At 31.7% G+C, this 17,601-nt stretch overlaps 1 protein-coding gene across 2 annotated transcripts in view; it reads left to right on the forward strand.

The window, feature by feature from the left end:
- Positions 1-17,601, forward strand: part of ST8SIA4 (ST8 alpha-N-acetyl-neuraminide alpha-2,8-sialyltransferase 4) — a 137,117-nt gene that overhangs the window by 78,520 nt on the left and 40,996 nt on the right. Inside the window, exon 5 of one of the 2 annotated variants that reach the window (XM_002744743.6) lies at positions 11,339-16,035. The exons of the other annotated variant lie outside the window; for it this stretch is intronic. Within the exon in view, the coding sequence (XP_002744789.1) occupies positions 11,339-11,621 (283 nt within the window). The 3' untranslated portion in view covers positions 11,622-16,035. Of the gene's footprint in view, positions 1-11,338; positions 16,036-17,601 lie in introns of those variants that run through there. 2 annotated transcript variants of the gene reach the window in all.

Consider the following 17,601-nt stretch of genomic DNA (forward strand, 5'->3'; position numbering starts at 1 on the left):
AAACCCACTAGAGATACAATATGAGTTTTCTTAATATTTTAAACTTAATATTTCCCAGTATTTTAATGCAGTTTATCCTCTAGTAGTCTATACTTTCTTTTCAAACCTGTGTATACCCTAGATCCTTCTCTTGCCTTCTGCACTCTACCTGTATTACATGCATTTTTGCAGTTTATGCATGAAATTTGAGACATTATATAAAACAATATTACATGAATGTACTAAAAGAGAAACAGATGGTCAAGGATACTACACACTTCTTTGTAAACTAACTCCCACAGATTGTCTTTCTTCAGATTTTTTGCCCAACTAGAACCATTCATCAAACAAGTGATTTGAGAGGCTTTATTATGGAAATATTCCTCTTGAACAATAACAACAACAAAAAGCCATTTCAATCACATTTTCATTTTAAAGAAAGTTATGTTTCACCCTCTTTAAGTTTATTGTTATAAAGTCTGAGTTAATTATCTCTATCAACTTATATTCTTATTCAAAGTGTCAGTAAAAAAGTTCGTGACTCTCATTTTCGAATTTCTATTATACCAGTGTAACAGAAAGAAAGCAAATTGTATGGAATAAATTTTTGTCTGAGGCAGTGCCTCTAAATTTAAGTGAATTTCATGATTGCTACATTGAGTTGAATTGTATAGCTCACATTCTAGATAGATACCACATGATTATTTTTCCCTCCTTTTCAAGTCCTAAAAATGCAACTATTGAATTTTTTGTTTCTTCATTTGTTTTGATTTGTTTTACTAGATGATTTCAAGTCCTGGTTGTATAATTCAGGCACTAATTTATTAAATTATTTAAATAAAAACAAGAGTTAAATGAAACTGAACTTAAATTTGCTAGTTGGGTTGAGTGCTATATAAGCATGTGTTACTGGAAAGGAACCCAGTCTAGACCCCAAGAGACAGTTCTAGTATTTCAGACAAGAAAGAATTCAGGGTGAGTCCATAGAATGAAGTGAAAGCAAGTTTTTTAAGAACATAAAGGAATACAAGAACGGCTACTCCATAGACGGAGCAGCCCCAAGGGCTGTTGGTTGCCCTTTTTTATGTTTATTTCTTGATTATCTGCTAAACAATGGGTGGATTATTCATACCTTCCCTTTTTAGATTTTATAGGATAACTTCCTGACATTGCCATGGCATTTGTAAACTCTCAAGACACTTGTGGGAGTGTAGCAGTGAGGATGATCAGAGGTCAGTCTTATCACCATCTTGGATTTGGTGGGGTTTGGTTGGTTTCTTTACTGCAATCTGTTTTATCAGCAAGGTCTTTATGAGCTGTGTCTTGTGCTGACTTTTATCTCATCCTGTGACTTAGAATGCTTAATTGTCTGAGAATGTAGCCCAGTAGGTCTTGACCTTATTTACCCAGCTCCTACTGGTGATGGAGTTGCTTTGGTTCAAATTCCTCTGACACAAATACATAGGTAGTGTGACTGGACTTTGTTAATGTGGTTGCTTCAACATGATATATTACATTTCATTTATGTGTTGATTCATAATTTACAGTGAATTATTATTTGTATAGTATCAATCAATTGCTTCAGCATTCCTAAAGGGAAGATGTTTTTGCCCAAATTTAGAGATCAGGAATCTGAAACACAGATGTGACAAGGACTAGGCAAGGATTAGCACTTAGACTCTGAAGGCTGACGCCATTCAAAGTCCTAGGATTTTTTGCTGTACCTAAGTTATTCCTTAGGAACATTAACGTTATTTTAGAAACTTTTTCTATATTAATGTTCTTGAATTCGGCAACCATTTTATAAATGCAGTTTATAAATTAAGTGATTCTGCCTAAAATGTATTGAAGGTATCATCACTGACTCCAACAAAAAATAAAGGATTAGCAATTGTTTGAAAAGACTGACATTTCACCAAACAGAGATTAACATGTAGAGGGGAAAAAACAATCCAGGTATTTAATAATATTTGACTAATGGAAAATATTTCGTATCATCTTATGGCCCTTTAAAGTTTCAGGACTAAAAGTTAAAAGTTTTCCTCTAATATTTTGGAGAATTATAACAGTGGCTTTGGAATGTAATTGAAAACCCAAAGCCTGCATCCTTGACATTGTCTTAGCATTATTCCTTCATGGAGGTTTTCCACAGCTGGGAAATTCCTTTTTATGTGTTCATGAAAAGCCTTTTTTAAGTCTTCAATTTGTGCCAGGGACAAGTCAATTGTCTAAAGTGGCAGTACCCCTACAGTATCTGCCCCCTTTATGGCAGGAATAAAAATAGAGAATAAACGTTTATGTTTGACCTACCTTCCCAAATGCTATTAGTTTGATACTTGCTGGAAATGCTTTTAGGAACCACTTAGAATTTGCTTTTGGCTATCTTAATTCTAGTTATTTGCTGGGCTTTGATAACTCTGCTCTTTGACTGATGTTTAGTTAGTGTACTTTGATAGAAAGAATTTTACATTATTCAAAGGAATATAGATCACATTTGTTGGTACTTAGTTTTCCTGAAATTGATTTTAGCATAACTCCTATCTGGGAGGTTAATGTAACCTGACTTATTGATGTAAACTGAGAATATCCATTTGTAAATAGTCCAAATCAAGCTAAAATAAGATCATCAGACCGTTAGAAGACTTGTTTATATTTTGTTGTCATAGTAAACTTAATTTTCATTGGGAGGCTAACTTCATATAGGCTGGGGAATATGGAAGTAAAGTCTCTAAGTGCCTCCTTGATCTCCATGTTAATATAAAGCAAAAATCTGCATGGATGAGCACCTAGATCATGCTCATCTTCCCTGTCTAATCCATTTTTACCAAGCTTTAGGATTACCTACACCACTATCATCCCTTGTTTTTTAATGATTTTATTTTCTTCATAAGACTCCATGTCCTGTGATTAATGATTTCATGGTTTCCTTTCAATTTTAGTAAGAAAAATGTAGTTTCCATGGTTTTTTATTTTCAAAAAGTAATATGATCTCATAAGAGCACTTAAGTGTTCATCTAATTTAACTGCTTTATCATGCTTCAGAAGACCATCTCTCTTCTGTTTTTCTAGCATTTCACTTTTTAATACGTCACCACTTCTTCATTCTGGCAGTTTAGATTATGAGTTTCAGTTTTTTCTCAGAAGGATTAAAAGTGAAGGTCATTAAAAATGGTAATGGATTAAAAGAAAAGGCCTTTAACATCTGTGGTTTGACATCTGTTTAATTTTTGCTCTGCCTCAAATTTACCAGCTCGATTTTAAACATTATCTTTGACAACTCCCAAAAGATATTTTACTAAATGCAGTTATAATCCATCTATTATATGATGCTTATTTTTAAAATTCCCCTTCACCAAAATCTAGCCCACATATGATGATTTGAATCACTCATGTAGTTTGGGAGACATCTATTTTAATTCCATTCGACAATCTGACATGGTTAAATAAAGTCTAGAGTATTCTCTCTGGTTATTTTTGTTTAATTTTTCTCACTTTTCAGCAAGATCCCATTTTCCTGTGACTTCATTCTCTTACTTAGCTTTTGGTTTGAAATTGTAATGGGTCATTTTATAACTTTCAGATAATCAAACATTATCAAAACATCATGTTTTTAATAACAAGTCATGTAATTTTATATGTCAATTAAAATAAATAAATTTGAAAAAATACATTAATTATGAATTTGTCAGGAGAATACATTATATGACCCCTAGTAACAAGTATTACAGGAAAGTGGAAATTATATTGTTAGTTTTTTAGTAGAGATGATCTTATCAAATAGCTCTGTAATGCAATTTAAGAGAAACATTGCATGTTACGGCAGATAAAGTAGGGGTGGTCAGTATCTGCCAACAAAATGTAAAGATTAGACTGCTGCTATTGTTGGATGGACTCTCACCTTCTTTATTCTGAATTCATACTACTTTTGGTCAAATAGAAATGGAAGTTTTAGATATAATGAAACCATATTAAGATCTTCATTTTGTTGGTGAGTAAACTGTGTCTGGATATGTTTAAATGGTTTGCCCAAGATTACATCATTAACAAAGGTAAAGCAAGAGCAAACTTCAGCATTTCCCAATACTGTCTCACTGTTGAATAGTCACTAAAAGATTGGCAAGTTGTGAGAATGTTGCATTTAATTAACACTACAAACCTCTAAAATACCAGCAAGAATAAATTAAATGAGCATGCTTTAAGCACCTACTGTGTATCCAGCATTGTGATGAATAGGAGTTCAAAATAAAAACATCATTTATTACTTCTGTTTCTAATTTTATTAAATAATAATAATACCCCATTTTCTCTCTTTACAAATGGAATAAACAACTAATACCTGAAAATGTTTCTAAGTAACTTTTTAAATTGACTTTCTTGTTCAAAACTTATGAAGCTACAGGTCAGGAGGAATATTTTCTGTCTCCTCTGCAGTCTGCAGTGTACTGGAGCTGGCTTGTACTGTCTTGCAATATCTGATTGGGTCATCTCCTCTTAATTCAGTGTTTGCTGATGTCAGGGTTGTAGCTTGAAATCAGCCATGATGGTAGCATTTACACCACAGAAATTGACAAATGTTATATATCAGTAGCACTGTCTCCCCACAGCCAGTGTCTGCTTTAATCATTCACCAGCATACCAATGTACTGCTTGTTTGCTGAGAAAAACTGGGCAAGCTATTTTGCTTCATAAGCCACAACTGCATCCTCTATGAAGTAGGTATGACAATATATTCTGCGGCATATATTGTAGTATTTTATGAGGATCATGTGAAAGTGGTTTGAAACTATATGAAGTAAAGTTACTAATACCACAATAATGAGAGTTATATATTCACTAAATATGAGACAGTTGGCAAAACCAACTTGAATAGGTAGATCTAGAATTTCTTAACATTATATCCACACTTGATGTAACAATGTACATAGCCAGATAAAAAGAAGAGGGATGAAAATCAGAGTTAAGGGCGAAGCCTTGTTTCTATGATAGACCTCAGATAACATACATTGGTACTAAATAGCATATAGTGATAATTGAGCATAAAGTAGTATTTCCATTCCTTTCTTCATGCCATGAGTCCTTTATGGCTCTGATGAATTAAGCTAATAAAGTTTGATAAAGCATTTTATGTATATATACTCTGAAGGGCTTCTGTTGGAAATATTTTCTACTTTCTTCTCAGCTACTTAACACAGAGCTCTGAATACAAAGGGCACATAGAAAAAATATTAACAATTGACCTCTTAAAGTTACAAACTTCTGCTTTCACTTTAATGACACTTCAAAATACCTTCAGAAGCATCATGCAACTCTGCGTGGAAATTCTTAACCTTTGGTGCAATGTCATTGCCTTTGTCATTTGCAATGTGGTTAAATAATATATGTATATATTTAAGTACAAAATCGTCTTCTAACTTCAGGCACTTTGGGAGTGTATATGTGTACATGTGAACATGTGAAAAGTGGGCCTTTTATACTGGTAATCTCTTATCTACCTTTAAAAAAATTCCCAAAAATCTTCATACATAGAAAAAAATCATTATTGATACTGGCCTGTTAATCACTGTAACACCATGTAGATCATTATTTACTTTTTTCCAAAAATTAACTCTGTGTTGAAATGGATCCTAAGGTCTTGCTATTCCAAGCTGAATGTTCTTAAGTGACTAAAGAATACAATTTTTTTTTTTTTTTTGTTAAAGTTAAAATAGATATGGCCAGGTATATGTGAGCTTAAATCTTGGTCCTGTTACCTACAACTTCTGTGACCTTACATTGATTATTCATCCTTCCTTTCCCATCACCACCAAACCTCAATGTCCTCATCTATGACATAACATCTACTCACAGGTTTCTGGTCAGGATTAAATGAAAAAGCACCATATATAGAAGTCTTTATACTGTCTCTGACCCATTATATATACTCAATAAATTATTTTTGTTGTTACTTATTGATAACTGCTTCTCCTTTTACCCCTAGGTTTATTCTTAGCTTGCCAAATTCTGTTAATTACACCTCTCCCTTTATTTACATGCATTAGAAGAAAATTTAAGATCTATCACTTATTGTCTGTCTGGCATACTATATGGATTAATTCATAGCACAGTGAATTATTCTCAGCAAGAATAGTGCTGGAAGTTCCATTTTTATTTGAAGAATTTACTGTCAACCCTGCTTTATCTGGCAGCACAAGCCATTTCATAATCTTAAAAGGTACCATGAACTGTACCAAAATAATTTCAAAACAAAATTAACTTGTTTGTGCTTTACTTAATATACTGCAGACTAGTATGCAATGAAAGGACTATTTTAACAGTTGGGAAGAAAACAGCAGAGATATTCCATTTCAATATGTCCAGGGATGACCGCTTTAAGTTCCATGTTGTATAGCTGATACACATATACTCCTCATAAGAATGAACAGACATATTGATAAATGTGACTGATGGGATCTCAAAACACATATATTTTTTCTTGCTCCATGCTGTGATTTTTGGTGGAAAAATAATATCATCATAAATGGTCTCTGTTAGCTTTCTGGGGTGACTGTAGAGTTGGGGTTGTGCAGACATTTCCTGCAAAGATTACTTATAGAAAGCCAATTATTTTATAATATCTCAAATTACTTTAGACTGGAAGATCAAAAGCCATATTTTTACACTTGACGTAGTCTTCCAGGGATATCAGCACAAATCTCAGTTATCAGAAAATAAATATGAGAGGAGAAATAGAGGAGACTCATGAATTAAGAGTATAAAGACATATTTTGTTATACACTTCATCTCACATTCCAGGTAGAAGAATTTCTGGGCTCATTAATAAAAACTTTGCTTATAATATAACATTAAATTACAACTATTGGCACAGTAAGATTCTATCTTCTATTTTCAAATTCTTCTAGAATTGTCGCATTTGATTTTTCGAAGAAGAATAACATTTTCAGAGGAAAAAATATGATTATTAGGTTGGGATAAAATTAATTGCAGTTTTTGCCATTACTTTCAATAGCAAAAACCACATTTTTTTTTGCCATTACTTTCAGTAGCAAAAACCACAATTACTTTTGCACCAATGTAATACTTCTAAACTTTTAGACATTTTTATTTAAATATAAATACAAACTAATACTTTGTGTCTGTCAATATGTTGAATGTGAGCTCTCCTTAGTATCAATATTGTTAAATATAACTTTTTTTTCTAAAACCCTGGTTGCTTGAAAAAATCAGGTATTTTGACTCATCAGGTGATTATTATCTGCTTTTATTATGAGACAAAATATAAAATCATACTGGATTTAAAAGCAATAAGTGTTTATTAGGTACCTTCTTTACTTTGCAATGTATTACAACTTGAAGGCAAGAAAGAGAACAAAATGGTGAGGAGGAAGGAGACAAGGAATAAGCATGTTTCACACAATTTCATGGAGAGAGAAGATTGAAACTGCAATATAATTTTATAGAGGAAACCCCAAAGCCATAGAATTAAATGTTTGTTTCACAATTAAGGAAACATTTCCACTGAGGTTACATGACATGACCACAATTGTCCAGCCAATATGTAGTCACAGAAGTTTCCAAGAGAGAAGTGGGATTGAAGAATGATTGTTTTGGGATATGTTGAAAGTCAAGTAGTCTTACTTATTATACGTCAAGCTTTAGGAGCTTTTACCTTTACTATCTCTTTTACAGAAGTACAACTTTTTATGTTAAATATTGTTAACTGAGCTCCAAGGAAGTGACACAGCTTTCTTAAGTACCAATAAACATATCACAAATTCAAAGCTGTATCTTCTGACTATAAATATAGCCTTCTATATTTATACACAAATTTGGTGGCTAGAGACATTTCATATTTTGAGTTTGTTTGAAGTAAGAAATGAAACTAATGTGTTGGAGGTAGAGAATATAAGACACCTCACTTAGCCAAAACAGAGCTTTCACATTGAGAGAAGTGAGATTTACAGAGGCCATCAAATGTATTAAAAAGTTATAAATGTTCTATTTACACATATAGTCAAGAGCGAATGTTTCACACAACAGAAAAAGGTATAATAATAAAACAAAAGGTAAGGAAAGAAGGAAGAAAGGAAGGAACGACAGAGGAAATTAATAATATCAAAAATAAAACATAGCCTCTCTGATAAAAAATAATTTGTATACGTCTATGTATGAATGTAACATATATTAAGATCCAAATCAGCCAGAGAAGAAAAGTATGTCACATGTTGTAGCAGTAATTATCTTCATGTGGTTGGATTATAGGTAATGTTTTTCTTACTCAGATTTTTTTACCTTTATATTTTATACTTGGAGCTTACATTGATCTCATAACTCAAAAAGAAATCAACTTACAGAAAAAGAAATACATGTATGCAAGCTAAATTATTGAATTTAAAATTTTGCTAAATTTTAAACTGTAACATGTACATTTGAAGTAAAAATTAGAACATGTTATACTGAAACAGTGTGAATATTCCATGATTTTATCAATGCATTATTTTCAATTTAATATTTGTTCCAATGAGGATGAAAAACAACTTAAAAATCTATCTATTTTTGATATACTACATAAAAATTTGCAGTTTTTAAATATCAAATTGTAAAAATGTGGATACATACAGGTATGGATTTCAAAATTGTAGTCTGGGCTCTACCTTTTAATATTACCTAACCAATTATGCTAACAGAATTAAAAAGAATGTCTATTCTTGGTCTTTTTATATGTAGAATTTATTACTGGACAAATACTGAATTGCAATAATTCAGACTGGCCTGTACAATTTCAGGCACAACCTTAGGTTGATAATAAACACGAAATATAGTCCAATAGACTGCATTTGATCAGGTCTGTGTTTTTAAATTTTTAGAATGTTATTACTTATGGCCTGACTTATTTAAGGCATTTCTCAACTTATCTGTTACATATTGATGCCATTTATTAAGATGCATTTTTCCGTGACACTTTTTAGAAATCAATAGGATAAGTGGCATTTATTTTGTATTGTTTCTTCAAAAATGTCCTGAAATATTGATGGCATACTTTTCTTTGAAACTATTCCAAGTATTGCAAATCAAATATCACCAAATTAATTTTTCTGTTAACATTTCTAAAGCTAAATTAATTCAATATTTTAACTGCATATAGTTATTTATTTAGAACAAGACCAAAAAAAAAGTTTCTAAAGCCACTCTACCCATTATTTTCAAATAAGATGCTTTGCAATCAGTTTCATTTTCAAGACACTTCAGTGATATTTTATTTGTGATAGCTGATAAGATGCCCTGTATCAAAAAAGGTTGATTGCACATCTCTGACACCATTTTAAAGCATGTAAGCCAATAATTTCGCCTTCAGCATTTCTGACATTGTAGTTACTTATTTGTATTGCATATAGAAATTGCTTTGGTATTTGTCTATGAGCAGTCATAGTTATATAAACCTTTAAGAAATCTCTCCAGAATTAGAAAATACAAAGCATTCATTGATATTTAGAACTTGGAGTTTCATACAAGTAGTATAGCAGCATTTTTCTCACTTTAGAAATAACTCAGCATGACCCTCATACTGCCAAATTATTTCTATTCATTGACTTTGCCTAGTGGAAATACTCTTTTCTTTTTTACTGAATTTGAATTTGCTTAGCTTACTTTAAACATTTATAAATAGATACATTTTTTAACTAACCAATTTAATCACCTAACATCTGTAACCATACACAGATCACATTCACAACACTCTTCCATAATCATTATTTCATGTTAAAAAACACTTGTTTTCTCAAAGCCCAGAGAGCTTCTGGCCACATCATAGTTTCTTCAGTCTTCGAAGAAGTTTAACTATGCTCCTGGCTGAGAATCAATGTCTGTGGATTCCACATTATGTGAATAGTGTATAGGTTATGGTTTTGCTCATTCAGTTCCTGTGAGTTATGAGAAAATTCCTAGATGATGTTCTCTGAAAATTCCTTATAAAATCTTCTTTATGGATAACAGACAGTCTTAAAACAATTGTGATATCAACGGGTTAATAACACATTTCATACAGCTCAAAATATTTAGCCCACAGCCTTCACTAAATGAGAAAAAGAGAAAATATGTAAGACTAATCCTGACTGGGAGAAGGGAGAACATGAAAGACAAAATATGGAATTATAATGGCCAAGTATATTTTTCCTGTTTGGATGTTTCCAGTGAGGTTTAAAAGTATAAAGTTATTTAAGGAAATGAAGTAACATATCACTTTAAGTTTTTTTCATACTCAGTATTCTAGGAGTATTTTATCTCTCCTGGAAAGCACTATAATAGTTTTAAAAAAGAGAGAAAAGAAGAAAATAATCTTATGTTAAATCTAAAGCAAGTTTATTAAATACAGCAACCATCCAAATCTAACATAATACTCCCCTTAAATTTGGATGGCAGAGTACGTATCTCTCCAAATAGAAGACAATAGTAAAATCTAAATAATTTTTAAAACATATTAAGTTTTTGTGTTTATAATTAGACAACTTTAAAAGAAAAAATCCACACTCTTTTAGCTGCTTTCAAAAAAGATCATTGTCCTTAACGAAATGAATATGCCAAGAAGTATTGGAAGCCCCCTTTCTTCCAGAGGTGATGATTAATTTGTGAGTTGCATGCTTTTCACACCAATGTTTGATAGCAGTGATGGATTTAAACATTTTGAAGTACTTTATTGCCTACAAAATACTTATAAGCATTGAAATATATTTTACCTATTTAATAAAATGTTAAATGGTATAAGTGGTAAACTATCAATTATTCTACAAATTTTTTATTGCTGTTGTTCTTACGTGAATAGAAGTAAGTCTTCTAATTTGCTTTAGTAAAAAGTGACTTGGAAAATGGAGCTGAGTAAATCAGTTGATATAACATAGATAAAGCCTTTTTTCCTTGGATTTTTAATTGTAATAACATTTTCAAAATCTGTAGCGATAGTTTCCATCTATTTTTTTCTGGGAGGATTACTTAATCTGTACCCAATTATCATGACTTGTGCAGTCATATTTAATTCTTTTGAGAAAATGTTACTCTGTATATTATATAATGCTTGTTATTGGTTCATTTCAAAGTTGAGATTCTAGAGTAATATTTACCTACATCCCAGGTCCCCTGGGTATTTATATGACCTCAAGAACAAGAAAGAAAATAAGGGTTAAAGAAAACATAAAATAAAAGCATCAAATTTTCTAAATGCTTAAAAATATTTCTTCAGTTATCCTTTAAAATATTATTCATAAAGATACCTTTTAAGTTTTCTACATCATGTAATTGTTATAGGATATGCTCTATGTTCCTCTAAATTCTTCTCTTCTTGATTTTTTGTTTTGTTTTGTTTTTCCAGCTACTGGCTGACCAACAAAGTTCCTATCAAAAGACCCAGCACAGGTCTCCTCATGTATACACTTGCCACAAGATTCTGTGATGAAATTCACCTGTATGGATTCTGGCCATTTCCTAAGGATTTGAATGGAAAAGCTGTCAAATATCATTACTATGATGACTTAAAATATAGGTACTTTTCTAATGCAAGCCCTCACAGAATGCCGTTAGAATTCAAAACATTAAATGTGCTACATAATAGAGGAGCTCTAAAACTGACAACAGGAAAGTGTGTAAAGCAATAAAGTACATTTTGAAACATACAGACAATATGCACTTCTTTTCTGAAGATGCTTCTGAAGATTTGAAAATAGGATCCAAAACATGGCTGGGTTTCAGCACCCACCAATTAACTGAAAATTTATTGAAAGTCCTTAATAAAGGACGTTCATGAGAAATTTACAACCAGCTGATGAAATACCTGAAAAGTGCTCTAAAAATTAAACATTCTGACTTCAAGGGTCCTAGTAAGTGCCACTTCCACTAAGAATACAGTTTGAATGTATAATCAGTAGTGTTTACAAGATCCAACAGTGCACTCATCATTAGTTAGCAAAGTAAATATGTTCATCACTGTCAGGCTGCCCACAGCAACGCCAAGCACATTAGAAGAGAAACCCCAGGAATACAACTCAGTCCTTGGGAAATTAAACCATCCTTGTCACCAGAAACCAAGACGGAAGCAATTTGAGCAATGAAATCCATAAGATTAAACAACTTAAGTACATGCCTTCAGTCAGGACTCTGAGTCTGATTACAAATTTTATGTTTTAATTTATGTTTTTGTTTGTCTTCTGGAATCTTTTTTGGTTTGGGTATTGGAGTGCTTAGAAATCCTTTCTGAGATACATATGAATGAGGAAAATAAACTTTAAGTAATTATTTTTAAATTTCTTATATTTTTTGGAAATCTATCACACAAAGACTTTTTAAAAAAATGTTTTATTTTGCACAACTCTAAACCTCCATATTATTTTCCAGTGGTGTAGAAGGTACCAGCTAAACTGTGCCTCTATGTAATATTAGGTCATTCTAAAGAAAAGATGTTCCATGTCATCTGAGATGGTAAAATAGGCAGAATAAAAAAGATCTTTGGTACCAAAGATTATACTTGTGTTTCTACACAGCAAACCATTTTTCTTTACTGAAAATAATATATGCTTAACATGAATATATTATTTTGCTATTAATGTGAAAGTTGCTCTAAATATTTTTAAATTTCCAAACTCACACTTTATTTTCATTTGAAATGTCTTTCACATGTTTTACATTACATAATAATTTTGTGGAAGCATTTTGCCCTTTAGAATAAATATTTGATTGAAATAGAGAAATGTGACTTCCAGTTCTTTGATATTTCCCTTGTCATTCAAATGGAAATATGGGAATGCTCTATACATTACTGTTCAATTTATTAGTGCAGAAATATCAATTTTAATAGAGTATTGTTTTCAAAACAAAGATGATTAATTCCAAGAGGTTTAACAAGAAAATTCTGTGTCAATATTTTGCACTTAAAATAGATTTAATTGCCCAACATATTCTGTAGTTAAACTTCGTCACAATATCACGTGTTTTTCAAGAAACATATAAAATTATTAACAAAGTAATTTTAAAAATTTAATGTATAACAGAACTGACCAATAGGCCAGTTTTCTGGTAACTTATACTATGATAGTAGATTGTTTGGTTAGAAAGTAGAAGCACTGCATTCTCACTTCTACTTTGATTTCTTATTTCTTGGGGAGACAATTTGAGGAAAGAAGAAATGGCACGGAGAATATATATGTTTGCTTTCTTAGGGAAAACAGTCTGAGAAATGAATAAAAACCGTGAAGAGTGTGTGTGTGTGTATGCGCGCGCTCGCGTGTGTGCTTGTGTGTGTCCATGGAAAAGGATATTCACAGTAGTACAGTTCTCAATATTTTTAATTACATGTAGTATTTTTTTAATTATAGTAAAACCTTGGGATATAGAATATTACATCTTTTGAGAATGTATGTGTCTATAAGTAAAATATAATGCATATAGAAGACTGATAACTGAAAATGAATGGAAGGTTGATGTACTTTTATAATTAAACCTCTTATCTATTGGGTATTGTAAGAGAATTAGACACAAGTTTTTAATGTAAAGTTGAAAAGTCCGGTTTACTTAACAAATTAAAAGTGATTTATAAAATCTGAATTTGGACTACTTTCAACTAAGTTGTTCAAGTTGCCTTTAATTTAAATCCAACAAAAATCTAGAAGTCACAAGCAAATTTCTTATAGGTAAAATCCATCCAGGCACTCATTTAAGTATGTTTTAAAAAAGCAGTAGCAAGGTACCTTGCCATTTTTAGTATATTATTTCCTTCTCTTCTCTTCTTTTTCTTTCTTTCTTTCTTTCTTTTTTTTTTTTTTTTGAGACGGAGTCGCACTCTGTCACCCAGGCTGGAGTACGGTGAAGTGATCTCGGCTGACTGCAACCTCCACCTCCTGGGTTCAAGTGATTCTCGTGCCTCAGCCTCCCAAATAGCTGGGATTACAGGAACCCACCACCATGCCCAGCTAATTTTGTATTTTTTAGTAAAGACAAAGTTTCACCATGTTGGCCAGGCTGGTCTTGAACTCCTGACCTCAGGTGATCCACCCTCCTCAGCCTCTCAAAGTGCTGGGATTACAGGTGTGAGCCATCACACCTTCCCATTTTTAGTATATTTTCAATAAATACATTTAAACAATGTTAAGGCCACAGCACACATATCTCAGCCATTCATTGTTCTGTGCATTGATGTTTGCCTCATAGATGCATTGAGTAGTGCCTTTTTAGCTTTTTCACATTGCTTTGTCACGGTATCCTTTGTGTTCCCTAATTATACTGCCCACTTCCAAAAATGCTCAGCATGAGAAAAGGGCTTCAGTATCGACTGAGACTACTTTTGTTCATCTCAGGGAACTTTCAATAGTCAAGAATGAATTAAGTTAAAGGTATTTAGGGTTCAAAGAAGACAAACAGTACAAGCCCATTTTATTTCTTGTTGCATACCTTTCCATCTGCCCTCTGGTTTTCACTGTCTACTGTGGCCTTCTTCTAGGAACAGGGCAAGATCAATGAAGGCTAACGAATAAGAAAAAGAGTTGAGATTTAATGAATAGGGGAGCATAAAAAATTATAACTAAATCATATTATAAAAGCATACTTGAAATATCTGGAGTTTTCTTTTAATTTTGAAAATATCATATATTCAGTTTTAATATTTGAATTTATTTTTTACTATTTAACCCTGTACCTGGCAATGCTCAGACAGCTGATTGTGAAATATTCCTTTCCTTACAGAACATGGTTGTTATTGTGCTGTTGACATGAATAGGCCATGGAAACATTTTTATCATTATTACTCAGCCTGTGCTTTAATTAATGTTAAGTTGTAAAAAAATAAAAGTTAGCAAGTAATAGATTTTCTGGGCAAATCTAATGATTCAGCCCACAGGACTGATGAAACTACTGTGGAAGTTTTTCTATCTTAAAGAAGGTGCTGGGCATTCAAATGTCTTCATGTATTGTATATCATATGAATTGTATATCAATTGCTAATGGGAATTTCTATATTTATGCTTACAAAAGCAATTTATTTAAGTAATGCTAGAGGTAGTGTACATACCAATTAGTTATTCAGCTACTATACAGAAAAAGAATGAACAAATTAATTTATTTCTAATTGAGCCAGTTAGACATAATGAATATAATGTGATATTTGGTTCATAAAAGAGTTGTTTTCATGTGGTTATTGTAGGGAGTATATATAATTGTGGAAGGGGTATGGGAAGAGTTGTGTATAGTTAGTTGTCATCTCTACAAGTTTGAAAGTTTTCCTATCAAACATTATCAATATCCCAATGTTTTAAAAATTGAGTGAGGGTTATTATTTGTATCTGATGAAAGAAAATTCAAATAAGGCCCACCTAGAAATAGATATTTTATTATATATGTGCTATAGATATATCTATATAGTACAAATAGACATGTGTGATGCATATATACAATGTTATATATGTGTATATGTGTGTATACACACTAAGTCTGTAATATGTACACACTAGATTTGTGTTATGCTAACATCTTCAGGGTCTGCACTGTGAACTCCCCTGGAGATAAGTAAGGCCACTTTAGAATAAAGAAGTTCTTTTGTGACTTCAGTTACTAACCTGCTTTAAGAGGTATCTAGTTTATAACTGAATCCTATGTCATTCATACGTAGAGTTACAGTGAGGGTCTAGTATGTCCAAATCTTAAAAATAATAATAAAGAAGAAAAGTAAAGCCTTCAAGCTAGCAATGTATCCGAATTGCAGTTTTCAGATTGTGGCTCCAGGCCTTGTGTTTCTCATTTAAGTAGCACCTTTTAATAAATATCATTTCTTTATTTGTACTTGGCAAAAGCACAAGTGTTTCAAATGTAAATAGCAGGAAAAAAAAAGAGTTTACAGAGATAGCATTGCTGCACAGAATAATTGCTACTGAGTATTTCTTACACAATTTGTGGAATTGAAAGATGAGGTTTATTCTGTCAAGTTCATTCTGTTCAACACTGTTTTCTTATTGTTCCTGTGTAGTAACCGGGTATTATTGTTTTATCATTTGTAAAATTGTAAAATAAATTAAATCCTTTTTTTCACTGTTTCTTTTATCTCTTGTATCCAAACCGTTAATTATACTTTGTATGTCAACATCAGGTGATCACTTTTAAGAAGATTTGTCAGTGCTTTTGTTTTCCACTCCCCTTAGTCCTAGTGGTTGGCAATTAGGCAAACCATTTATTTTTAAGTGTATGCATGGGAATAAGAACAATAGGAAAAAACTCCAGGACTATTAGGGAATCCTTAATGATTTTTGTGTAGTATATTTGTTTGTGGTTGAGAGGATAAAGTATTTCACAAGTGACAGTCATTTATATCTAATTTATGCTCCCACTGACTAATGTTAGTGGGTCATTTTAGATACAATGGCTTCATACACACCACATATTCTATGGCAGATGTTTGATTTAGTATTTCAACTGCTGTTTAATTCACGTAATACCGTTTGCAATTTACCTTCCCAGAGATGATTCCGAAAAACTCCATGCTTAAATCTTCTTCCATGGCTTTCTATTACTTGCAAGTCTGTTTTCAGACTCTGTATTGATTTGTGCAGAAATGTTTAACTGTAATTTTAAGAAGCCACTGTAGCATTCTGCAATTTTGAAACATTTACTGGAGACCAACAATGAAGCATTGACAATAATTAATAAATATAGATGCTATTTATATTTGCATGATTACTTTATTTTTTCAAAGATTCAAATACAATAGGTTATTCCTAGCTATTTGGGGGGTTATAATCAGATCTTATCATGTAGAACTCAATTTTTGATGTTATGGAAGAGCTTCCAGATTGTAATATGAGTTTTCATACCTGAAGCAATTTTCTAAAAGGCAATATTTAAAAATAATTTAATCCTACTGTCAAATATTATTTAAGGGCTTATTGGTTTAGGTATGGTTTTCCCTCTCTTTACTCTTATTATTTTATGTTATAGCCCAATCCTTTTCAAAATATATTCTGAGAAACATTACTATTTAACATGCTCTGCAAAGGATTGATACATTCTCACATAATTCCACAATACTCCCTGGAATTAATAAGGAACAGTATTATATTACAAACTAGGAAGTCTCCAAATAAAGGAAATTATTTAAATTTTCCTAACCAAGAATTTCAAAATTTAGCAAGTTTTTGCACCTTTAATACTTATTTTAAGCAATGCCAAATACACTATTTTTTACAAACCTTTTCTGGAATTAAAACTTGGCATACATTTTTATTTGCCTTATACTTAAATATCTATAATGTTCTACACGATTTATGATTTAAATATAAATTGCCTTATTCACACCTTTTCCTTATATTACATGCTACAATTTAAAATAGAAGTGTCAAGATGAACATTTTGATTAGGTAGGGCCTTTCCAGATAGTTTATTAAAATGTACATTTCTCTAAGTTTTTGAACAAGTTTTATTAGCTATAGATTACTGTATCAAACAAATCCAATTAACCAGGGCCTATAATGTTAGTATAAAATGGATTGAATATGTGCTCATAGTAACCCAAAAATGTACCAGGTCATTTGAATCTCCCCCATCACATGTTATCAAGACTTAAATTGTTCTTACTCTGAGCCAAACATAGTTTTTAATATC

This window comes from Callithrix jacchus, chromosome 2 (assembly GCF_049354715.1).
Source record: "Callithrix jacchus isolate 240 chromosome 2, calJac240_pri, whole genome shotgun sequence".
In the NCBI taxonomy this organism is placed as follows: Eukaryota; Metazoa; Chordata; class Mammalia; order Primates; family Cebidae; genus Callithrix; species Callithrix jacchus.